A 24,830-nucleotide genomic window follows, 5' to 3' on the forward strand; every position below is an offset into this window, starting at 1 on the left:
GAGCTCACGCTCGGAGTCCGCCGCCAAGCCGAGACCTGCTGGGCGCGAGCGGGCAGACCGGGAAGCCCGCGCGTCCGGCTTCCCAAGAGAACGGAGGTGCCTCCGGTGACCCGCTGATCTCGGACCCCAGCCGGGTGCTCCCGGAATGGGGCCCTCCCAGCACCCGCGAGACGACGACGGGGCCGAGGACGACAGCCCTTGACAAATCGGGAGCTCGTGCGGCGGAAAGAGCGCTGCGGTGGCTTCGGGCCGGGTCCCCATCCATTCAGCCGCGGGAGTGCGCCACCTGGCCCACGGCCCAGGGAGAACGTGCTGGCGCGCCTCAAGGCCGGGCGGTGGGGACGGAGCCAACGACAAAAACCGACCATCTCCAGGAGGAAAAGACCAACGGAAACCAAGCGTGCTTGTGACAGCCGTCCACCAACTGTCACGGCCGAGGAGCAAGTGCTCCAGCGCGCTCCTGCGGGTCGGAGTGTACGAAGGGCCGGACGGACTGTCCTCCCTCCCCCGAGACCCGCAGGCGGAGACCGGGGCTCCGGCCGTACAAGCCCTCACCTTCTGCGGGCCGCGCTGGTCGGAGGCCCCGGAGCTCCAGGCAGCAGCCGCGGAGGGAGGCGGGTCCGGCCGGCTGCGCCGTCTGCAGGGACCAGACGTTTCTCCCGCGCCCGCTGGGTTCCTCAGCCCAGTGACCTCACTGACGCATAAGGGAGGTGAGCGGCAAAGTTTGTGTAGGGACGGGGGACCCGTAAGAACATGAGCCCCAAGAACAACCAGACGGTTGAGGCCTGTGCCGTCCTGAGCTACGGAAGGGGCCGGGAGCATTCGCGGGTCGCGCAGGGGAAAGCTTCCGGCTGGCGGCCAGTCTGTGCGCGAGGCCCCGTCCGGACCCTCCCAGGGAGTTGAGAGGGAAGAATTTCTCTTGCTTCTGCTGGGTCTCCACTGCCTTCAGCTCCGACCACTCCGCACCTGGGAGTGGCATTTGGGTCCCGTGTCCTGCTCCTCAGCCATCATTTCCTGCTTTTAAAGAAAATCTAAAGTACCTGAGAATTCCTTCACCAGGGAACTGCTGGCAAGAGTCCTTTAGAGATGTAGCTCTTGGGGCGCCTGGGGGGCTCAGTCGTTAAGCCTCTGCCTTCAGCTCAGATCATCATCCCGGGGTCCTGGGATCGAGCCCCACATCGGGCTCCCTGCTCGGCGGGAAGCCTGCTTCTCCCTCTCCCCCTGCTTGTGCTCCTCTCTCAGGGTGTCTCTGTCAAATAAATAAAATCTAAAAAAAAAAAAAAGTAGCTCTTGGGGCACCCGCATGCCTCAGTCCACAGAGCACGTGATTCAGTCTCCAGGTCAGGAGTTCCAGCCCCAGGCTGAGCACAGGGATTACTCAAAAATCTAGCTCTTCTAACACATTTTAAAATATCCATTTTTAAGACTGTGATATAGGGGCCTCTGGGTGGCTCAACCGGTTAAGCATCTGCCTTCAGCTCAGGTCAAGATCCCGGGGTCCTCGGATCAAGCCCCGCATCGGGCTGCCCGTTCAGCGGAGAGCCTACTCGTCCCTCTGCCCGTCCCCTCCCTCCCACTTTATTGTCAAATAAAATCTTTAAAATTAAAAAAAAAAGACTGATATAAACATTTATTGCATAAACATTTATTGCATAAAGCAAAACTGTGTTTCTATCCATTTTTGTAATAAAAACACACAAATATAGTATTTACCTGGCAAACAGCCTCATCACACCTCTTCAAATACAGATTATACGTTAAGAGAAAGAGCCAAAAAGACTGAGATACTAAGGTTTTCAAAGCTTTCTCTCTGAGAAGAAAATAAAACCCGGTGAGGTCATCTGAACCCTTTCAGCTTGAGGGTTTTCCTCCAAATACGGCAGCTCTGGGGAGGTGCGCAGGCCGTCCCTCCAGCCTGAGCCAACAGCACGAGGGGTCCTGTGGGGCCTGTCTGTGGACCGCGAGCTCGCCAGCCCCAGGTCACTCGTGCAGGGGGTACGGCACAGTCTCCTGCAGGACGGACCCACGGTTCCCCAGGAAACTGGTATCTGCGCCCCAGATTCACCCCCTTCCCCAACCTCATTTGTGACCAGCACCACCAGGCAGGAGGGTGCCAGGGCGGCTTGGGAGTCGCACTTGACCCCGTGGGCTGGGGCCCGGGCGTCTGCAGGGCACCCAAGTGGCCACCTCGCCCCTTCAAGGCGGGAGAGGGAGCCACTGGCCGCCAGGGAGAGCCTGTGTGATCCATCCAGTTCACACACTTTTCCTTTATCTTAAGATTTAAGTAAATGCATCCCTAGACCGTATCCCAGAGCCAATCAGAGTGACCCACTAACCCTGAGTGCACCCTGCTCTGCTGGACCCTGGGGACTGGAGGTGACCTAGACCCGGACCAATGCCCACCCCACTCCGTCAAGGCTACTCCGTCAGGCACAGTGGAGGCACAACCCCGTTGTCCTGGCAGCTGGTTGCCCTGGGGCCCACGTGTGCAAGCGTCCAGCGGGGGGGGGGGGCGATGGGGATAGTAGTGGGGTCGGCACCCACCGGCACGTGGGGGGTGGCCCCTGCCGGTGACCAGGAGAAGAGGGGCCTCCACACAGCTCCACACCACCAGCACTGGGTCCCCCACCTTTCCTCCTCCCAGGGTTCCAGGCCCCAGCAGCAAAGGCTGGCCTGCCGCCCGGGGATCTAGGGAAGGCTCCTGCCGAGAACCTCTCCCTCTCCCTTTCCAGGGTGGCTCACGCTGTCTCCACCAGCCCCAGGCCACCAGGGTTGCTGTCCTGTTCTCAGGCCCGACAGGACCAGACCACGTGCCAGGATCGCCAGCGCATCCCGGCCGCAGAGCACGGCCTCGCGCGCTCGGAAAACACCGAGCAGGGGACGGAGGCCGGAGCAGAAGCGGCTCAAGGTGGGCTGCGCTGGACTGGAGGGCGGTGGAGGCTTCCGGCAGCCCCGAGCCTCTGGCCCCGACCTGCACTCCCCCGAGTGGCCACCTCGGCTGTGGCTCTTCTTCCAGAGCCTCGGGAGTCTGCAGCTCCGGTCAGGCCTGGGCCCCCGCCCGGCAGCCCCGGCCCGCAGCGCGCTCCCCTCTCCCCACACCGTCTCGGCCTCGGGATCATCGCGGGGCCGCGTGCGAGGCTCCTGTCGCCCGCCGGGGCCTGAAGCGAAACCACGCTCGAGGGAATTCCAGGGACGGGGACGGCTAGCGGCCATCGCTCCCGGGACGCGCCGCAGCGGCAGAGCTGTTTGCACGCACTCGAGCTTTCTGACCAACTAGCGCAATCCCGGGCGGTAAAACCTGCACCCGCCCCTCGGGGCCGGCGGGCTTCGTCCTCCTCCTCCTGGGCTGTTAAGGGAAAAGCCACCGGACCCTGGTTTCCTCCGACCCTGGCGCCGTGTCCTGTGTGCTGCACACACTCTTCCAGTGGGAAGGTCACAGGGGTCACGAAGGTCAGCAAGGCTGGTGAGCCCTTAAGCAGCAGGTGTCGGACAGCAGCCCAGAGGCAGCAGCCCCGGCCCCTGCAAGGACACGAGCCCACGCCTCTGCCCCCGCGGGTGGGTCCCCGGCTGGGCTGTCCTCCCGGGGTCTCCACGCGGCACCCCCCACCAAGTCCCGCGGGGGCCCCGGGAGCACCCCCTCCCCACACGGCCTCACACGCTGCACACCGCCGGAGGCCAGCTCACACGGGTCCCGGCTCGGCTCCAGCGTGCCGGAAGAGTGGGCCCATTTGCTGGAAGGACGGGATCGTGGACGCGTGCGGCTCTGTGGCCAGCAGCCGGCTCGGCACAGCTCGGGGTCTTTGCTTTGGAGCCTCCTGAAGACTAACAGCCACCGTGAGCTCGCAGGACCTTCAGAAACAGGCCACCATCCGCAACTGGCCAAGGGGCTGGAGTCCGGACCCGCGTTCTAGAACACCAGGCACGTAGCACGCGCCCCCAAGAGGGTTTCTGCGTGAACGTCATTCTCCTCAGTCTGACAACGGGACTGAGGGTGTGGGGTCTACACACCACGGACCGTGTGGCCTTGTTAACCGACTGGGTTTCGAGCCTCAGTTTCCCTTCTTCTTAGGGGATTACAGGGATTTGTTACTACTTCATCAGCCTTCCGTTTCTCACCCTCCCCAAGCTTTTGTTCCCACAAAGCAGACAAACTGTGTGTCCCTCTGGCCCCAGCCCTCCACGGCTCCCCATCCCCAAACAAGGCTGCCCCCCTCCTGGAACTAGGGTCCCAAATTCAGGGAGGTCTGTCCCCACCACTCCCATACCACTTCTCCACTGCACTTCAGCCACCCGGGCCTGCAGCCAAGGGACGCCTGCCTGTCCTGCTGCTGGGCCCGTGCACCAGCTGCGTCCCACAGTCCAGTGTCAGACTGAATGATGTCCCCCAAGAGTCACAGGCTGAACCCATCATCCCCCGTGAGGTGGGATTCGGAGAGAGACCCTTCAGGAAGTAACTAAGGTCAAGTGCGGACAAAGGGCTGGTCCTGAGCCCAGAGGACCAGTGTCCTTGCACGAAGGGAATGCACGCCTCCTCCAGCCACGGACCAGGGCGCCCAGGATGGTGAGGGGGGTGCGGGGCTCCAGGTCACATAGCGCGAGTCACGTGTGCACACCCCCACACAGGTGTGCACGGATCACTCATTTGGACCCTCCCTGGGCTGCTCAGGCCTGTGCCCAGTGCCCGTGCCCAGTGCCCTCCCCCCGGAGGCCTACCCTGGGCTGCAGTAGGCGCTGGGACCAGACCCCCCTCCCCCCACCCCAGCCGTGAGGCCCTTGAGGACCAGGCCTCACCAGTGCGGGGGGCCTAGCCTCCCTAGTTCTCCAGCCACCATCTGGAGGAGAGGGTCCCCCATCCCGTGGGCGGCTCCGGCCCGACAGGGCAGGTGCCCCGTGAAATGCTGGAGTTGCCCCAGGCAGCCCTGGAGGCAGGTGCAGCCCCCGCCCCCCTGTGACAGGTAAGGACCCACAGGTGGCACCAAGATCGAGAGCACTCTGACCTCGCCGGCCCCACTCAGCCCAGGCCAGGCCGGGGGGTACGGACTCAGGGTCTACACTGCACCACGGGCCCCCGCCAAGCACATGCGCTGAAGACTATGAAGCACTTGCTCAAACAGACCCTGGTGAGTAGCTTTCACACGGATCACCTGCCAGCGCCATCAGGTTGGAGGCACTGACAAGACATTCTGTGAAGGTCGTCTCTGCTTTTAACTTTCCGTGGCTGCTTTAAGCAATGCCCGTGGCTCCTAGAGCCCGCCATGGCCGTGGCAAGAAACAGAAGACACTCGTCAGAAAGGGACTGGGACGGGCGCTATTAGGGAACCTGCAGGAGGGGCGGCACGCAGGCCAGGAGGGCAGACAAGGGCAGCTTGTCACCTGCATGGTGGCCTGAGCACAGCCAGCCCCTGCCCGGTCACTGGTGCACGAGCCAGCTGCCAGGTGGGACCTGCAGCCTCCCAGCAGGGGGTTCCTGGGACGGGGCGCCATCTCCTCCTCAGCCCTTATGGGGGGACCCATCCCCCCACCCCTTCCCGGGCTCCTACTGGCCCAGGCAAGAGGGTCTTTCTCCCCCTGGGGGATGGGGGGCAAGTGAGGCTCCTCCACGCCCACTACCATCCTGCAGGAGGGGGGGCCCCGCCAGGCTGGATGCTTATGCTGCCCACAGGGTCGAGTGACCTTGCGGACCTTAGGCCGGGGCCTCCGGGGTCACGTGCAAACAGGATCGCTCTGCACGAGGTTCCCAGCACGCGAGCGGCACAAGGTAGATGTAAGCACGGGTCTTTCTAGGAAGTGGATCGCATCTTCTGCAGGACCGGGGAGGTCACTTTGCAGGCAGCATTGTGCGGGACCGGACGCCGTCACCAGAGGGGACGCTGGCCTTCCTCCCCGAGACCGGCCCCACCGGCATTCCTGCAGCCGGGCCCGCGGGCCAGCCCGGGCGGTGTGGGGACCGGGAGGCGGGAGAGGCCAGCCAGGGGACTGCTGACCGGGCTGGGGGACCACACAGGAGCACCCGGGGCCCCCACGTGCAGCCCACAGGACCCGACGGCCACCCCCGACAGTGGGCTCCGCTCCCACTCAGGGAACTTCACGTGAAAGGCCACGTCAGAAAGGACAAGACCAGGTGCCGAAGCGTCCGCGGCCAGAGTGACGCCCAGGGCGGAGTCGCAAGGAAAGGGTCCTGGTCTGCGCGTCAGAGACGGGGGCACCACCCACAGGACTGCAAGACCGTGGGAAATGGCAGGGGGAGGCAGGGTCAGCCTCAGAGAATTCCCGCCAGAGCCACCCCCTACCCCTGGTGTGGGGGGCGGGTCCCCCTGCACGTGGGCCGCCCTTGGCCACCTGCTTCCACCCTGGTCCTCCCCCATGACCTTCCCCACCACCCCCCAGAAGGCACGGGCCAGAGCCTCCTGCCCCTGCTGCCCTTCACGACTCTCGTGGGCAGACGGGGAACGAGACCGTGCGGTTTCCTGAAGCTGCCGCGGGAAGTCAGCAGACGGAGGGACTGAAGGCGACACGGGTCTGTCTCTCTCACGGTCCGTGGGCCACGTGTCTAGACGCCCGTTTCCTACAGGCTCTAGGGGCGCCCCCGTCTCTCTCACCTTCCAGCGCCTGGAGCGGGCGGCTGTGGCTACGACCTCCGCCCTCACACCTCCCGCGGGAGCCTCTCCCCGTCTTACGGGGTCACCATCCCGAAGTCAGGGCCCACCCTGACCCAGGAGCACCTCATTGAGATCCTGACCACAGCCACGAAGAGCCCGTTTTCAAACAAGGTCCCGTGCTGGGTTCCCAGCTGACGTCACTCTGGCTGATGGCTGTGGCCCTCCTGCCACCTGCTCTGCAGCAGGCTGCGCGGGTGACAGCAGGTGTATTCAATACACTACAACCTGTCACACCTGCCACGCCCTGAGCCCCTCAGGGGACGCTCCCCGCGGCTCTGCTCCCCTTACAGAAGACAAGTCCCGACACAGAAGCTGAGGAATCTTCCCACAGCCACACAGCTCTGCGGGCAGTGGAACCGGGACGGCCTCGGGGAAGGGTCCGGCATCTGCCCTCCCACCCAACAGGACACCCACCACCTGGGATCCCGGCAGGGCTCCCTTTCTGTCCTCTGCGCCCCTGGGAAGTGTGTGGAAGTGGAGGCACCTCTCACCCCTCGGAGGATCCCGGGGGGCTGGGAGCATGGGGAGGCCCCAGGCAGCTCAGAGTCCACAGCTCTGACGGCAAGACGCAGCTGCAGCTGGAAGGCCCGGCCCCGGGCAGCAGGACTCGCCTCCGAAGGCACATCTCCCTGTGCCTGGCTCGGCCACTGTCCCATCTTGGTCCCTGGGCCCCGCTGCGCCCCCCACCATGTCCTGCGAGGGCAACTATAGCGTCAGGTGCCACCGCAGCCTGTCCCACCAGAGCCCCGCGTGCGCACGGGAAACGCTCAGGCACGAAAGCAAACCCCATCGATCTCGCGGACTGTCCGTCGCCAAGCGGCTCTGTCACGTGTTAGAGTCCACTTGGGTTTTAGGACAGGCGACCGGGGGCCCCGGGGACTTTGGGGAACTTTGTGTCAAATAAATACAAGCACGTTTAACACGGGAAAGAGGCTAAACTGTAGTGACGACGACAGAGGAAAGAAGAGGGTCTTGAGGAGGGTCTTGGAGAGAAGCTCACGTCCTTCCAGAACACGCCGGACATCCCTCGGCGAGGTCGCTGTGCACACAGGCCCCAGGGCCCAGCTGCAGGGACAAGCCAGCCCCAGACCCTCTGGCCTGGGGTATCACCCCCGCCAGGATGGCTCCCAGGGCCCTGGCCCCACTGCCTTCAAGAGAACGCTTTGAAAAATCACGCCCTAAGGCAGAAAACTGAGAACAGACAGAAATTCAGAAAAGGGCTCGTACTCCCAGGGACACGGGCCCCAGCTTCCTTCCAACTGAGAGGACAAGCGCAGATGCTCTGGGGCACTGTGTCCCCCCAGCCCCCTGACCCAGCTCCTCCTCCACCTGCCCACGGGGCCGCCTTTCCCTCCTCAGGCCCAGCCAATGTGACGGGAAGGACAGACAGCTGTGAAGTTCCCAGCATCCTTGTCTAGGGCTGGGTGCAGGCGCGCGCGCGCACACACACACACACACACACACACACACAGGGCTGGGGCGGGCACACACGGACACACACAACCACTTGGGCATTTTTCAGCTGAAGATTTTCCCCACAACTTCGTCAGCCTGTCGAGTCCAGGTAAGCAACACTGCTCCGTTTCCAATTACGAGCATGAATCATTTCTCCAGCAGCCAGGTGGGAGCGCTCTGGTTCAGGGAGGAATGTTCACACCTGGGGGAGGCCTGGTGGGCAGCCTGGAGGCGGAGGCTGGTGTACTCGCCAACAGAAAGAGCTTAAATTCCAGATTCCCAAAGGGAAGCTTTTCAGCTTTTTTTTTTTCCTTAAAGATTTTATTCATTTGACAGAGACAGCGAGAGGGAACACAAGCAGGGGGAGCAGGAGAGGGGGAAGCAGGCTTCCCGCCGAGCACGGAGCCCGATGTGTGGCTCAATCCCAGAACCCCGGGATCACGACCCAAGCTGAAGGCAGACACTTAATGACGGGGCCACCCAGGCACCCCAGTTTTTCAGCTTCTACTGCCCATGTGCGGTGGGCTGCACGTATGCCCCCCAAACTCACACAGTGAAGGCCTAGACCCCAGGGGATGGCATGAGGAGGCAGGGCCGCTGGGGGTGACGGGTTAGGGGAGGCCGTGAGGGCAGGGCCTGTGATGGGATTCCCATCTGAGAAGGGCAGCTCCAGAGCCACTGCCCCCTCTGCCACGTGAGGACGAGCAGGCGGTCCCCTGCGAGACCCCCGTCACCCAGCGCCCAGACCTGCAGGAAACCGAGGGGCGGGCAAGCCCCGGCGTGGCGTTCTGCCCGGAGGCTCACGGCCTGCCGCAGAGGCTTGCAGGCAAGTTGGGGCGGCTCCTGAGGGCACAGAACGCAGAGGGTACTGGGGGCCGTGGGTTCTGCTCCAGAGCTGCGGCCTCCAAAGTCCGCGTATAATCCTTTTTTTTTTTTTTTTTTTAATTTTATTGTCAGAGAGCGAGAGAGAGCACAAGCACGGGAGCAGCAGGCAGGAGCAGGGGGGGAAGCAGGCTCCCCGCAGATCAGGGAACCTGAAGTGGGGCTCGATCCCAGGACCCTGGATCATGACCTGAGCCAGTGGCAGATGCTTCACAGACGGAGCCCCCACCAGCCCGCATGTAATCCTGATGTGGCTCTTTCTGGAAACTTTAGGATCACCGTGGGGCTACGGGCTCAGCAGGCACAGGGCCCAGTGGCCAGGGCAGTGCACTGTGCCGATGGGTCTCTTATCTCCCTAGACGGACCCAAAGCCACTGTGCCGACTGTGTGAGATGTTTTAGAACCCGGGTAGACCAGCTCCTCTGACAAAGCAGGAAAAGCTGGGTGGTTTCTTTTCCCAGGCGTGGAGCGCAGGACGTCTGCGCGCGGTCGATCCAGAACTTATGCCGTGGCTACACACGCCACGCTGGTCTGACTTCACACCCACAGGATCTGCGGGACGTGGAGGGCACTGTCTGGGGTGTTGGCCCGGGGACCCCCCGCCCCGTGCATCCCCTCGCAGCATGACTGCTCGGTGGGCCCGTCCTCACCCAGGCTGCCGCCCCAGCTGCGGCCGCCCAGGACCGTCGCGGGGAAGCACCAGGACCAGAGCTGGGCAGGAAGCGGGACAGCACATTCCCGCTGTGCGGAGACGTCCTACCTGCCAAGGACAGGAAGACCGACCAGAGGGCCAGAGGCAAAGACCGGAGGCAGTGGGGGACGCTCCCGTCCCTTCACCCAGATGCAGTCCCGCGTGTCCCACCAGCCTCGCGCTCCTGCTGGAAGCTCCTCCCGCTGGGTTTGTGTCACTTGCGCGAGGAGCTCGCATCACACACGTGGCATGATGCACGTTCCATGAACAAGACCAGGCGGGGGCCAACTGCGAGGGCTGAGCCTCGGGTGCGGACATCCAGCCGGCTCCCAGGGGGCGCATCTCCTTCCAGCACCTTCTCACCGGCTGAGGTGCAACACCCTCGGCCCTCAGCTCCCAGCTCCCCGGCCCCCCGGCCCTGTTCCTGTCCCGCTCGCCCACAGGCCTGATTCCACTGATTTCCGCTCCCCCGAAGCTCTGGGCCGCCAACAGCACCCCCGTGGGCGGAGGGCAGCGCCGCCGTCAAGGACTTCCACTTACTGTAGCCGCGATCGACTCTGCAACACGATTCCTCCGCAAACGAGTGACCTCAACCCGTTCGACGGCAATAATAGGGGATACACGTACCCTCACTCACAAGGCCGCCCGCAGACGGCCCGGGGGCTCCCTTCCCCGCTGGCACGCCCGGGGCCCTCGCTGCCCGGCACTTCTGTTAGCTTCCTCCTCCGTGACCATCCAGTCTGCACCCCCCTCGGCACAGCCACCACTAAGGAAGTTCAAGCCGCCTGCGGCTTATCCGCCCAAAATAAGACAAATGCTTCGGGGGTGCCCGGGCGGCTCAGTCGCTTGAGCACCTGCCTTCCTCTCAGGTGACAATGCCAGGGTCCCGAGACAGAGCCCCGTCCAGCTCACGCTCCGTGGGGAACCTGCCCGAGAGTCTCTCCCCACCGCCCCCACGCTCTCAAATAAATAAATCTTCAAAAAATAAATAAAAATTTAAAAAGGACGCATTTGCGAAGTAACGTCCACGGAGATCTCGTGCAGTGAGCGGGCGTCTCTCTCAAGCGACAACCGCACGAACAAAGGCAGCGACCAGGGCTGTTCTACTGGAGAGGCTGACCTCCGTGCTCCCCGGGAGGACTCTGGTCTCTGAGCCCTAACGGTGATGCCTTTACGAAGGATCCATCCTCTGCAACATTCCCCTTGGACGAGCGCCCAACCCCGCGGGAGTGCTGTCGTCAGAAGAGCCTCCCCGACTTCCCCGTCAGGGGTGGACACAGCCGGGTGGCCCGCCACCATCCTCCCGCTGCCCGCACACGCTCCAATCCTAAAACTGAGTTTGCAGGATCGTCGCAACTTGTGCCGTGGGTACATGTTCCCAAGACCCATGTGGAGGCAATGAAAAAGGCATTTTAATACGAAGATTTTTAATTCAGTTTAAAAAATCCTTAAAACGATCTGCCCGTCAAAACATGAAGTTGATTTGGGATTTTTCTATTATTATAACAAATTAGGCAAAGCTGTATCTCAAAATTATTGAGGTAAAAGATAATGCAGTAGTTTTCCTATTAAAGTCAAAATTTGCTTTTAGAAGAGTTAACAGGCAAATCAACCCAGAAATCTCCGTGACTAAATGCTAATGCAGATACAATAGAAATTTGTTATATACACGTACGAGCAACCATGACCGTGATGATTAAGGACCACCAGCCACGAGTGTAAGATTAGGGGAGCTACTGAATTTTGAGCAAGAAAGTGGCATCAGCAGCTCCGAGTATCCCTCCACTCACAGGACAGCTCAGCCCCGACAGCACTCCCCACCCAGTTGTGGGAGACGAGTGTCGTCTATCTGGCCGGTCCTGTCCTCTCCTGTGACACGTTCTCACGAGGCAGGCACCGCGCGGGCAGACGTCTGCTTACAGGCCCAGAGCCGGTGGGATGGAGCAGCCCGGGCTCACCCATTGGGGGAGGAGAAGGGAGGGGACCCTCATTCAGGCTGACCTTGAATTAGGGGAAGTGAACGTGGCTTGTCCACCGTCCCAGAGTTGCTGCCACGTAAAAATCACTTTTATAATGAAGCTCCCTTCATTAAACACACCGATCGGACAGTCCTGCCAAGGAAAGCTCACCCGGCCCCACATCTACGGCGGAAGAGGAGGAGGACAGACTCTCTGCTGGGATTCGGGACCAGGCGAAGGCGGCCTGGCCCCTGAGCGCCGCTACACTGTCTGAGCCAGAAACTCCAGGTACCGGCCCCGGGCCTCGAAGTGGTCGGCGGGCCGGTTGTACGCCGTCCACACAGGGTCGCCCACAAACAGCCGCATGGCCTTCACGTAGTTCTGGAAAACACAGACACGCTGGGATGGGAACCCCGCCTCCAAGACGAGGTCGCTGGCCATGGCGGGGGTCCTAGCCGCACACGTTCTCCCCGCAGAGCCAGTGGGCACCAGCTGCCAGGCCGGCAGGCCTCAGGCTCAGGCAGCAAGGCCTCTGCCACAGGGTTCGGTGCTGAGCCCCGCTCTCCACAACCGGCCATCTACCCAGACCCGCACGGACCCGCCCGCCCGCGCTCCCCAGTCCCGCTGTGGCCCTCACGCTCGGCAGGGCCCTTGGGCTGCTGAACAGCAGGGAGGCCAGCGTGGCATCGCCCCTCAAAAATGGGGGGGCGCCAGGGTGGCTCCGTGGGTTAAGCATCTGCCTGTGGCTCCGGTCATGATCCTGGGGTCCTGGATCAAGCCCCACAATGCGCTCCCTGCTCAGAGGCGGGTCTGCTTCTCCCTCTCCCTCCCCCTACTTCTGAACTCCTTCTGTGTCAAATAAATAAAATCTTAAAGTAAAAACGTGGAGCTCTTGGAATCCCATTTTGGCTTTTGGGAAATTTACCCTAGCAACGACCTCCCATGTGTGCTGGTCACAAAAGTAGGAGGCTCCGGGTCCCAGCACCGGACAGCAGGAACGGACCGGACAAGGCTGCTGGCCGTCAGCGGGGCCGCCCACGCGGGCAGGAGCCTCGGCGGGGACAGCGGCGGCGGGGACGGCAGCTACAGCCGGCCCGTGGGGCAGAGCAGCGGGGTCCACGCCCTCCTACCTGCTCGTCCAGCGAGAAGCGGTGGTAGATGCCGGCGGGTAGGGTTATCATGTCCCCCTTCTCCATGAAGATGCGGATCCACCGGTCCTCTTTGTCCCGCACGTCGAAGTAGCCGCTGCCGTCCAGGATGTAGCGGATCTCGTCATCCAGGTGCAGGTGCTCCTCGTAGAACACCTTAATCTGGGAGGACGGAGGGGGCGGCTCATCCGCGGCTCGTCCGCGGCGGCGGCACTGAGGCGCGGCGGCCGTCCAGCAGGAACCGGGGACAAGGGCCAGGCCTCCGGGCTCCAGCAGCTCAGGAAGCCTGGCGTCGGGCCAGCAGCGGACAGAGAACGAACACGACGTGGCCGCTCCGCGTGTCCACGGTCTCCACGGGCAACACCCCGGGGCCCTCAACGGAGCGGGGCGCACCCGGCCGGCCCCTGCCCCACAGCTCACGGCTCGGGGCCGTGAGGACTCCCTCGCCCGCGGGGACCCCTGCTCCCCACCTGCCGCACACCGGGTCTCCCGCGCCTCACACACGCGGGCACGCGGCTGTCACGTGCCTCAGACGCACGCGCGGTCATGCCGTGTCTCCCACACGCAGACAACATGGTCCGCACGCGCCACACACGCACGCAGTCATCGCATGCGTCACACATCACCCACGATCACACCGGGTCACCGTTTCCAGAAACACGCTCCCTTGTTCAAATCGTTTATGTTTTTCAAAAAGTCCTCATCCCCCTACAACCGAGTGAGCGTACTCAGGTGCGGGGCAGCAGAAGGAATCGCGCAGTAACTGCCCGCGGCCCTCACCGGGGCCTCACGCCGCGCCCCGCTGCGCTGTTCGCACCTCCCCGGCCGCCCCCACGCCGGGGGTCTGAAGCTTTCCTCATGCAATGCTTACACGTTTCTGGAAAACCCACAGATGGTCGGAAAATCGCCATCAAGAGCCGCGCACTGGCACCTGTCCTGAGGCCGGCAGGCTGCGGTGACGCCGGTGTCGGGGCCGAGGAGGGGAGCGGCCGGCGGAGCCACGAGCGGCCGCCCGCGCGCAGCTACCCCGTCCCGGAACTGCCCCCGACCGCGGGCCTCTGACAACACGAACAGGAACAGGCAGCGGGTCACCCCCGGCCGGGCCGTCACAGACGGGACAGAAGGCCGACGCCCGAGCACCAGAGGCGCAGGCACCGCCGCGGGCCGGCAGCCCTGGAACAGCGCAGCGAAGACGGGAAAGGGGAGGCCCCGGCACCCGGAGATGCTAGAACCTGGTTGTTTTACGGAATCACCAACGGGTGAGACAAGCGCGGGACGGAAAAGGTAAACGTGCCGACCTGAGTCCGCCTCAGGCGGGGCAGACCTGCGCACCGGCCGCTCGCCCCCGCCTCGGCTGCCGTCTGCGAGCCCCGGTGCCGCGGCCAGGCTGAAACCACGGGCGGCCGCGGAGGGAGAGGAGAGTGCGGTGGGGCCGGGCCGGGGTCCTCGCGGCGGGGCCAGAGATGGCCCACACCGAATGAGGGAGGCCGGGAAGTCCTGCGGCGCCGACTGAAGGAGAGGCGTCCCTCACACCAACCACCTCTCCGTCTCACACAGAGTTCACCGCCTCATCCGCTGAAGGGACCGCGGGAGTGACCCCCAGGTAGCAACGAGGACCCCAGACGGGTCCTCCAAGTACCAGTGACGGGTGCCAGGAAGGGTGGCTGATTCCAGGGCCAGGTCAGGGGACGTGGGGGCACCGGGCGCCGGCGGCTCCACAAGTCAAGTGGTGATCGGGAAAATGACGGCCACCTGCCCACAGGACAGAAACCCCTCAGAGAGGCTCGTACTTGCTAAGTCTGGGACAATCCGAACATCAGAATTACTCACCGGCCTGTAATCCATGCCCGCCACGATTCAAGGCTCTGGGAGCCCGCCCTGGGCTAACAGAAGGGAGCGGGCAGCCTCTCCCTGCAGACCGAGGCCAATTCAACACTGCGGGACAGACGGTCACCGCTCTTAGCACCTGACGGTAGGACTGACCCAGGCAGGGTCTATCCAGATTTACGCAAACACCGAATGGAAGTCTGAGAAGAAACATGGCATTTATAGACTCAAAATAATTCTCCACAGATTTCCTATCAGTTATGAGGGGAGACGGAAGTTCACAACGAAGAACCTGATGAACAAAACTTGACCGAGTTTCCGTCAGCCGGAAGGGTCCTGTGACACCACACACCTCCCAGCAGCGCACACCGAGCAGACACAACACCTTCTGCGTAGCGTTCCGGCCAAAAATGCAAGGCTTGCATCTAACCATGGAACCTAACACAAACATGACGTGTGAGACAGTAAAGGTTTGTTTCAGAGAAACAGAACAGAGAAGCCTGTACCAGCAAGAGTTTTCTTCCGGGGGAGAAGCCACTCTGGGGACTAGGACGATGGAGAACACAGTTACTGCCGTTAACAGCACACGGGTCTCTGCGACGCAGTAAGACAGAGCAGTGCTGGGGCTCTTGGGTGGCTCGGGCCGCTGGGCGTCCGGCTCTTGATTTCGGCTCCGGTCATGATCCTAGGTTGTGAGATCGAGCCCCACACAGGGTTCTGCGCCGACCGTGGAGCCTGCTTAGGATTCTCTCTCTCCCTCTCCCTCTTTTCCTCCCCATTCTCTTTCTCTCGCACGTGCGTGTGCACACACACATGCACTAAAAAAATAAAAAAATTAAAATTAAAAAAAGGAAAGACAAAGTCACTGCCAAGAAGGTGGGTAATCGAACATTCACAGCAAAGCACACCACGTAAACCTGAGAGAATTCATGACCCGCTAGGGCACCCGGTGAGAAGCGCCACCATCTTGGAAGTACCGTAACACTCGTGCTCCGTCCGGCACAATCGGGCACAATCACAGCACACGTGTGTCTGCCGCACCCGTGTTCTCATGCCGCTTTTGTTCAGTCCAATCTGCTGGGACACCTGCCGGTTTCCTTCCTCCAAAACACACACACAAGACATCCAAGCTGATGGAAGAACGTCTGGGAGACTTTCCCTAGATCCACCAGAGGACTGAAGTCACAGGATAAAATGCCACCCTGAGCTCTGAAACAGGTGGACACGGCCCCCGCTAGGTAAGCTGGTGTGACGCCACGCGGTCGTCCTGGCAAACTGCGGCAGGCTGAGTGTGCTCCAGCTTCAAAGTGGGAAACTCCCGGGACCTCAGGATTAAGGGAAGCCCCACAGTTCTGTGGCTTTTGTATCTAGAAACCCTATCAGGTTCTCAGGATGAAGATCCCAGAAATATCCTTTCACGTTGCAGGCAATGGGAGGGGAAAAGTAACCATTTTTAAATACTCCCAGAACGTCCTGCACCAAAGGCCAGTACTCCCAGGGAAACAGCTGCACTGGAGCCTTATCTGAGTTGTGGGAAGACCCTCTCCAGTCCCCTCCAGCCTAAAGGGCGAAAGAAAAGGCCACAACAGAAGAACCAAGCCCACTAAAGACTGGCCTGAATGGTAACATCACAGAGCACTTCTTCTCCCCAACAGCTGACCGCATGAAGGGGCTCCAGAAGATAACAGTGACTTAAAGCTTTGAAAGAACACTCCGTGTGAGACACAGAATCTACGGGAGGAAGAGCGCTTAAAGAAACAAAGACCCCAGGGGAGAAGAAAATCCAGGGAACTAGAAGAAACCAAACCCCTGGCACCAGCAACAGCAAATGGAACTCCCGCCCAGATAACACACACCCTCACGCTAAAGGCTGACTTGCCTTGGTTCCTCTTAACAGACGCTACACTCTGGCTTTAACCAAAATGACAGGGCATGCTAAAAGCTAAGAAAAAATCCATCTCTAGAGACAAAGCAAGCCTGAGAACCAGACAGAGGTGTGACACACATTATGGAAACTAAAGCTCAAGGTTCCATAGCTAGTAAGTGCTGCAGCCAGAATTTAAAACTTTTATTTATTTGACACAGAGAGAGAGGGAGAGAAAAATTGATTTATCTGACACACAAGCAGGGGGAGCAGCAGGAAGGAGGAGAGGGAGAAGCAGGCTCCTCACTGAGCGGGAAGCCCGATGCAATCATGACCTAAGCCGAAGGCAGACTCTTAACCAACTGAGCCACCCAGGCGTCCCAAGAAACCCACTTTAAAACAAAGACACAATGAGTTAAAAGCAAACTTTTAGATGGGGCGCCTGGGTGGCTCAGTGGGTTAAGCCGCTGCCTTCGGCTCAGGTCATGATCTCAGGGTCCTGGGATCGAGTCCCGCATCGGGCTCTCTGCTCAGCGAGAAGCCTGCTTCCCTCTCTCTCTCTCTCTGCCTGCCTCTCTGCCTACTTGTGATCTCTCTCTGTCAAATAAATAAATAAAATCTTTAAAAAAAAAAAAAAGCAAACTTTTAGAGAAAGAAACACCATGTTAACAGTAATCAACAGCAAGCTCAGGGAACGACATTAATTTCAGACAATGCAGACTTCAGAACAAGGAAAATCATCAGGGATAAGGACGGGTATCATGTAATGACAAAACACTCCAATCTCTAAGAGGACATGAAAAATCGCGACACGTATGCACCTAACAACAGACATCAAAATACACGAGGCAAAAAGTAACAGGAGGAGAAGAACACATGAATCCACTATTTTAGTCAGAGACTTCAACACCCCCATCAACAGACAAGTTCAGTTAGCAGAAAATCAGAAAGGAGTAGCTGCTGAGGAGCACCAGCAGTCGACATCCGTGGAGTGAGTCACCCAGCCACGGCAGACACACTCTTCTCAAGCCTGCACAGTGGCTTCACTAAGATAAACTGTGCTCTGGCCCATGAGGTAGCCTCAGTATATTTCCAAGGACTCAAGTCTCACGAAATATATTCTCTGATTACAGTGGAATTAAATTGGAAGGCAAGAAAAGTCAAGTCTCTGTAAAAGTCCCCATATGACTGGAAACTAACACATATCAAAAAACCCACAGAGGGCGCCTGGGTGGCTCAGTGGGTTAAAGCCTCTGCCTTCGGCTCAGGTCGTGATCCCAGGGTCCTGGGATCGAGCCCCACATCGGGCTCTCTGCTCAGCAGGGAGCCTGCTTCCTCCTCTCTCTCTCTGCCTGCCTCTCTGCCTACCTGTGATCTCTGTCAAATAAATAAATAAAATCTTTAAAAAAAAAAAAAAAACCACAGAGGTCAAAGAAATCAAAAAGGAAATTAATTTGGAAGTATTCTGAACTGAATGAAAATGAAAATCATTTGAAATTTGTGTGACCGCTCTAGAGAAGTACTTGGAGGAAATCTACAGCACTGAACACCTATGTTAACAAAAGAAGGCTGCAAGTCCATGACCTCAGCAACCACGTTAAGGAATTAGAAAAAGTACAGCTCAGTCAGGGGAGCATCTAACTCCTGACTGCTGCTCAGGCTGTGATCTCAGGGTCCTGAGATGGAGCCCCGCGTCTGGCTTCCTTCTCGGTAGGGTGCCTGCTCGGGACTCTCTCTTCCTTGCCCTCTACTCCTCCTCCCTCCACCTGCATGCTCTCTCAAATAAATAATTAAATCTTTAAAAAAAGGAAAAAGAAAAAACAAAGAGAAGCTGGTGTTTAATAGGAGTGAATGTAAAAATTCCCCTCTTCAACGAATTTAGAGCTCCCTTACCTTGTCTTCATAATTTGGCAGTTTATCCTTGCATATGGTTATTATGTCCATCCAGCAGTAGTTTCTCTCTTTTCGGATCTTTTCTAATTCTGGATCATTCTCATATTTGTCAGCATCCAACTATTAGAGTTACAACAAAAAAAAGGAAGTCACGTTAATGCAAACAAAGAAATGTTCTCTTACTGGATTTCCAGTATGATTCCACTCTAAATTCATCATCCAGTCCTCTGTCAACTGCAAAGTAACCTTCCTTCCCCTCCTCTCCCCATTCTCTGTCACAGCTAAGGACAGTGCAGTTGTACTTAATTCCTGCCTCCTTCTCCCTGGCAGTTCTTCCTGGGGGATCCTACATTCGCATTCTAGTCCCACTTCCAGGAGCCCAGGTGAAGCACCCATGACCAGGCCTGTCCAAGGTCACCAACCCCACCTCCACCCCAGTCCTGCTCCTGCAGCACGAATCCTCTGTACGTCTCTGATCTCTCTGTGACATCTCTTTGGTCAGCTGCTTCCCTGGCTGGAGGCTCTGGAAGCCTATAAATAAAACCCAAGTTCATTACACCGGGATGAGAGCCCTTCCATCATGTGGCCCCAGTTGCCTTTTCTACTCCTCTGTCCCTATCACCTGTTCAAAACAAACAAACAAAAAAAAAAAAACAAAAACAAAAACAAAAACAAAAAAACTTCATTCTAAACCAAGCAAAATTATTTGCTCCAAATGAATCTTCACATCCCCACACCCTTGCTCCTGACAGCTTCCTACACCCAGAAAGCTCATTCATCATCGTCATTCATCACAACCCTATCTACTCAAGGTCCCATTCTGAGTTGAAGGCAGACACTTGGCGACCGAGCCACCCAGGCACCCCTCAGGGTCCCATTCTAACACGTCTGTGACGAAGCACTCGCCAGGAGCCCAGCCAGAGTTAATCTCACTCCTACTTCAAACTACTGGCAATGAATTGAGCTCACCTTGCATTATGTTGCTATAAAATGCACATTTTACCACAACTCCTGAACAGCAAAACTCTAGAATATCTTAAACTACTAGTCATCAACACGTTATTTTCTACAAAGATGCCTCCCCAAAAGTTATGAAACCCACCTCGGGATACGCACAGGACTGCCCTACACTAAAACCATCTATCACTCTGCTGTGTCCCTAATAACAGATGCACAAAAATTCTCCATCTGTTCCCACTGATTGAGAACAGCTATTATGAAGGAAGTATATAAAAATACACAGGACACAAAACCCAGAGAGTAAACATCATTTACTTATTTATGTTTAAGTATACTTCATGCCACACACAGGGCTTGAACTCATGACCCTGAGATGGAGAGTTGGAGGCTCTGCCGGGCGCCCTGACTTATCCAGAGCAGAAGTAGAAGGCCGGAGGAACTGGGTCTGACCCAGCGGAGAAACTGGAAGATGCCCTTTAAAAGGTGGTATTTTATCCTTTGGATACATTCACAAGTTGACCAAGATCTCATTCTGCAAAAAGAACGAAATCCCCAAAGCACCGTAAGTTAACTGTTTAGTTCCAGAGAAACTGACTTTGTGATAAAACAGAACGTATTTCCCGGTCACAACAGGCACCGCCTCAGAGATGGTCCCTGCCCGCAGGTACGTGTTCGGTCTTGGCCTGGAGAGAAATAATCCGTAAAAACCAACGCGCCCCAAAGCAGAGCGTTCTGCGGAGGCGCCGTCTTCGGGGCCAGGAGACTGCCGGGCCTCACGACCGCCCAGCACCGCAAGCAGGAGCCCGGCGGGGAGCGTGCACTGCGGGCCTGCCCGACGGCCTCACGGCAGGTGGACACGGGCAGGTGGACGCCGCAGCCCCGCCACGGACACGCCACGACTGCCGGGCTTGTTACCATGGCACAGCCCACGGCACCCCCAGTTTTTCTCTTATGATTTTATTTACTCGGGGCACAGAGGGCGGGGGGGGGGGGGCGCTCAGTGGGTGAAGCCTCTGCCTTCAGCTCAGGTCCCGATCTCGGTGTCCTGGGATCGAGTCCCACATCCGGCTCTCTGCTCAGAGGGGAGCCTGCTTCGAACCCCCCCCCCCCCCCGCCACTTGATCTCTGTCTGTCAAATAAATCACATCTTTAGAGGAAACTATTTTTATTCGCTCACTGGTCAGAAAGGACGGGAGCACACAGGCCGGTGAGGGCGGAGGGAGAAGCTGCTCCCGCGGTGGAGGGAGCGGGTGCGGGCGACCCCCGCACCCGGATCACGCAGCGCGCCCCCGGCGCACACCCGCACTCTTGACTTGAAGGAACAGCCTGTCAGCTGACTCGGGGACACCGACAGCCGCTCCCGGAGCTTCCTGAACGCGCCCGGTCCTACCAGCGAGTGACTGGCCCCGCGCTCGGTGCAGACGTTTCATTTACTTGAAACAGCGCGCGGGGCACGAGCGGGGCAGGGGCAGGGGGGAGGCACGGGGAGGGGGAGGGGCAGCCGAGTCCCGCGCCCACGGTTGTCGGCGGGAGCGCGCTCCGAGCCTCCCCGGCAAACCGCAGCGCGTCCCCGCGGCCTCGCACGCGCACGAGCGGACGGCCCGCGGGCTCGGGGGCCGGGACCCTGCAGCCCGCGGAGGGGAGGGCGGCCCCACGCTCAGACACCCGCCCCCTGCACCGCTGCGCGCGCCCGCCCCAGGGAGCGCCCCTGCCGCCTGCGGAGGACGCCAGCGCGCCACTCGGGACCCCGCACACTGCCCCCAGGCAGCCTGTCCCCGGCCTCCCGCCCGTGCGGTCCACTAACAGCGTACCCGGCGGCCCACAGACCCCACCCCGAGCCCACCCGGCCTGCCCAACGGCGGCCCTCGACTGTCCGCGGAGCGCGCGCACGGCGCACCCACCGCCGAAAGCTCGGCCAGCGCAGAGGGCCCCGGGGTCGGCCCACTCGGCCTTCCTACTGCGCATGCACGCCGCTCCCAGGTCGCGATTCCCGGCGCCGCTATTGAGCATGCGCACCGCCCCCCCCCCCCCCGTCGCGATTCCCGGCGCCGCTACTGAGCATGTGCAGGATGCCCCCGGCGCCGGCGACCACCCGGCACCCCCTACTGAGCATGCGCAGTGGTCCCAGGTCGCGATTTGCCGGCGCCGCATGCCCCGGGCGCCGCCAACCACTAGGGTCCCCCCCCCCCCGTTACTGAGCATGAGCAGTCCCTCTCCCTACAACCCCCGGCCCAGTCCCGGCCGCGGTCCCCACTCGCTGCAAGCTGGGGTGTGCAGGGAGCTCGGGGCACCACATGGGGGGCCCGCCCCCGCCCCGTCCTCCGCCCCCGCGTACCTTCCAATAAAGCACCCCGAGCCGGCGCAGCTGCTCCAGGCCAACCGGGCGGCTGGGCTCGGCGCGGTGGGGCCGCCTCGGGTCGTCGGCGGACTCGTCCATGTACCAGGCCTGCACCATGGCCGAGCCGGGGCGCCGCGAGCACCCCCCTGCGCGCCCGCCCGGCCCCCGTCCCTGACCCTGGCCGACGGCTGCGGGAGGCGGCGGACGAAGAGCGGGCGCGCCGCTCGGGGAGGGCCCTTATCCCGGGGCAGCCGGGCGGGGCGGGGCCGGAGCGGGCCCGGCGGGGGGAGGGGCGACGGGACAGGGGGCGGCTGCGGGGACGCGGGGGCCAGAGGTCAGGGTGCGCGGAGCAAGCTCGTGCAACAACTTACGTGTTAGAGAAGGGAAATGAGACGCCACCAGAGAACCCACGCAGCGGGACTTGAAGTCAGGTCCCCTCCCCACAGAGGACCCCAGGGTCACTCAGAGCGGGATGTCCTGTCCTCGCCCGCCTGCCCCGCCGTCTATTTGTAAACTGCCCAGCTCCCTTCCCCACAGGAGTGGTTATGTTCTAGGGGATAAGAACAAGCTTGCCCTTCCCGTTCCTTGAGTCGATCCTCTGTTGAGCAGATTAGAAAAGAAAAAATTCATTTTCTCAAAGCAGTCAGCCAGAAAAGATCCAATCATCTCGCCATCCGGCATAGCCTCCAACAGGGAACCAGGTCACTCAGAAGCCCGCGGGATTGAACCTAGACCTAGGACACCACATCTCCAGAGTGAACAGCCCACTCTGAACCCCGGGAACCATTGCCCACAAAGCCCAGGTAGATTTTGTGTCCGGTCCGCTGCTGCCGTCCCACATCTGGTGGAGAGCCCACCTCTCCACTCTTCCCGTGACCAGCTGCTGCTTGTACCCCAGGGACGCCTTCCACATCACTGCCCACTTCCTCCTGCACTTCAGACGAGACTGCATGGTCTTACCTCTGATGGGGATCCCACCCCCCCAAGTAAAGGTTCAGAGTGACCCCTCCCCTCAGACAGCTCTCACAAGGTAACCCAGGACCCCCGAGTTGCTGCACCCAGTCACTTATTTCTGTTCTTGTCTGCCCTTCCTGAAACGCTTCCTTCTCACCTCCCTCTGATGAAGTTCTAGAACATAGATGAGGTTCGGTGGGGTGAGGTCCGGAGCCAATAACCAAGGAGAAATAGAAGAACAGAAGAAATTCATATCTTTCAGATAGGGAGACCTATCTGAAGAAGCCTACTGAGGCCATGCTCCCAGAAAAGTAAAGAAGGTCCATCACCAAATCCCCCTGACTCCTGGGTGGCGTCCCACGCAGGATTTGTCAGAGGTTCGTGTCAAAGGCGACCAGAGGCGTCCCTCAAGATATCGCTATTGACCACGATCCTGCCTTCCCCGGGAAGACATTCCTGCCGTAAAAGGCCCTGGAGGGATGCAGTGCCCCTACCTTTTCCCCATGGCATCAATTGGCTGCCAATGGGTGCCTGGTGAATGGACCAAAACACTGTGCCATGCCACGCCATCGTCTGTCCTGAAGACTGCATACTGTTTTGCCACTTTAACCCATGGAAATACTAGGAAGGTTTTACAAGGGGAAATTACCCAATTTTGTAGCTTTAAGTAGTTTGTAGAAGACACTGACAAGAAACAGTAAAGACTGAAATCCATCATGGTCTATGCGACATTCCAACACATGTGGTCCTTACAGCCAACTTCCCTAGGAAAGGGTCCCCAGTTGCGTTTTAATTCAATCGGGTACTGGTTTCGGCGGGCTCCCAGGGGAGGTCACCCAGCCAGAAGTGGCTAAACCAGGGATGTGAAGGGGATCACTTTAGATCAATCAGGAGGAAACGTCACATGGGAGTCTTAAGATTGGCAGCCGTCCTGGTGACTTAGGTGGCTGTCCTGTGCCCAAGAGAGACAACTTTATATTAGAACAGGAATAAAGAGAGGGCATCAAGTTTCTGGGTCTTATTACCATTCCGAACCTCACGTGGGGCTGTGAGTCTTTACATCTGGACTCTGAGCTCTGGTGCAAAATTGGTGAGTTCGGTGGGGTGAGGTTCGGAGTCGATGACCAAGAAAGAATTCTTGTGACCTCTCTGGTGCAAAATGGTGGCTTCTTAAAGCACAGACAGGGACAGGACCCATGGGCAGGGAGAGCTGCTGCCCTGCTATCCTGAGGAGTGGCTGATTATACACACAGGACTTGGGTCAGTGAGGACAAAGCAGGTGTTCAGAAGGGCTGTCACGGTGAAGAAGACTGTCAGGATGCTGGAGGCCTGGTTATTGTCAAGCCAAGGCTGTTTTTCCCTTTCCCTTTCCTTCAAGCACTAGCATGAAGACTGTTGGGAGTTTCCTGGTGGAATGTCACATTCCTCCTATCAAGCGTCCTTGTGATGAGCTCTAGGTTTAGAAGAAATTTAACTTTATTTATATTTCCTTTCATCTCAGTCTCCTTCAGTTTTAGGGAGGGGAGGGTGGTGTTAGGGCTTTAGGAATTGCTTGTTTGTCTCTGGAAGTTGGGCTGTGGATAAGACAGCTTCCTTGTTGTTAATCACGAGGACATTTGTAAACCGAGGGAGACTCCTGTCTTGCAGGATTGTGATCTCTGCAAGTTAACTATTTGTTTTCCTTTTAGGGCAGCCAGGGGTGCGTGAGGAATGTCACACATCCGAGGGGAGCGGTGGGGGGGGAGAGGGGTGCAAGGTGCCAGCTTTCGCTTTGTCCCCAGCCAGCCTCCTGCTCCCTCATCACCTCCATCTCCCTCTTGGTTCCTCTCCTTGGCGTGACCACAGAGTTGTGGAGTGTCCTGTCCTCTCCCCACACACACCCTAGGTGACCTCATGTCGTCCAGGATACGTAGCGACTTCCGCAGCCATCTCCAGCCTGGACCTTTTTGAGACCCAACCCGGTGTCTAAATCGGCACGGCCACATATGTGGTGAATTCGTGTGTCCAACCTAACTCAGCCGAAGCAGAACACGACTCCCCACACGTCCAGACAGGTCTCCCAGCCTTTCCTGACCCTGTCAACAGCCGCATCAACCACCCAGTGGCCAGATCCCACAGTCCAGGGGTTTTCTGCTTCCTCTCCCTTACCCTCAACGTCCAGCCAAATCCAGCAACAGCACAAATGCACACACTTCATCCTG

The 24,830-nt window shown here is 59.4% G+C and overlaps 1 protein-coding gene across 2 annotated transcripts; it reads right to left on the reverse strand.

Moving 5' to 3' along the window:
- Positions 1–11,097: 11,097 nt before the first annotated feature.
- On the reverse strand, positions 11,098–21,919 carry ADI1 (acireductone dioxygenase 1). 2 transcript variants are annotated; one of them, XM_047743770.1, is made up of 4 exons: positions 21,673–21,919; positions 18,378–18,497; positions 12,776–12,955; positions 11,098–12,026 (listed from the first exon to the last, which is right to left on the reverse strand). In XM_047743770.1, the coding sequence occupies exons 1-4, from the start codon at positions 21,790–21,792 to the stop codon at positions 11,907–11,909; spliced, it is 540 nt and encodes a 179-aa protein (XP_047599726.1). In that variant the 5' UTR covers positions 21,793–21,919; the 3' UTR covers positions 11,098–11,906. The 2 variants fall into 2 exon arrangements, with proteins under 2 accessions (XP_047599726.1, XP_047599727.1); XM_047743771.1 differs by lacking the exon at positions 21,673–21,919 and adding an exon at positions 18,805–18,883.
- Between the last annotated feature and the right edge of the window lie 2,911 nt (positions 21,920–24,830).

The sequence above is a fragment of the Lutra lutra genome, chromosome 9, assembly GCF_902655055.1.
Source record: "Lutra lutra chromosome 9, mLutLut1.2, whole genome shotgun sequence".
Classification (NCBI taxonomy): Eukaryota; Metazoa; Chordata; class Mammalia; order Carnivora; family Mustelidae; genus Lutra; species Lutra lutra.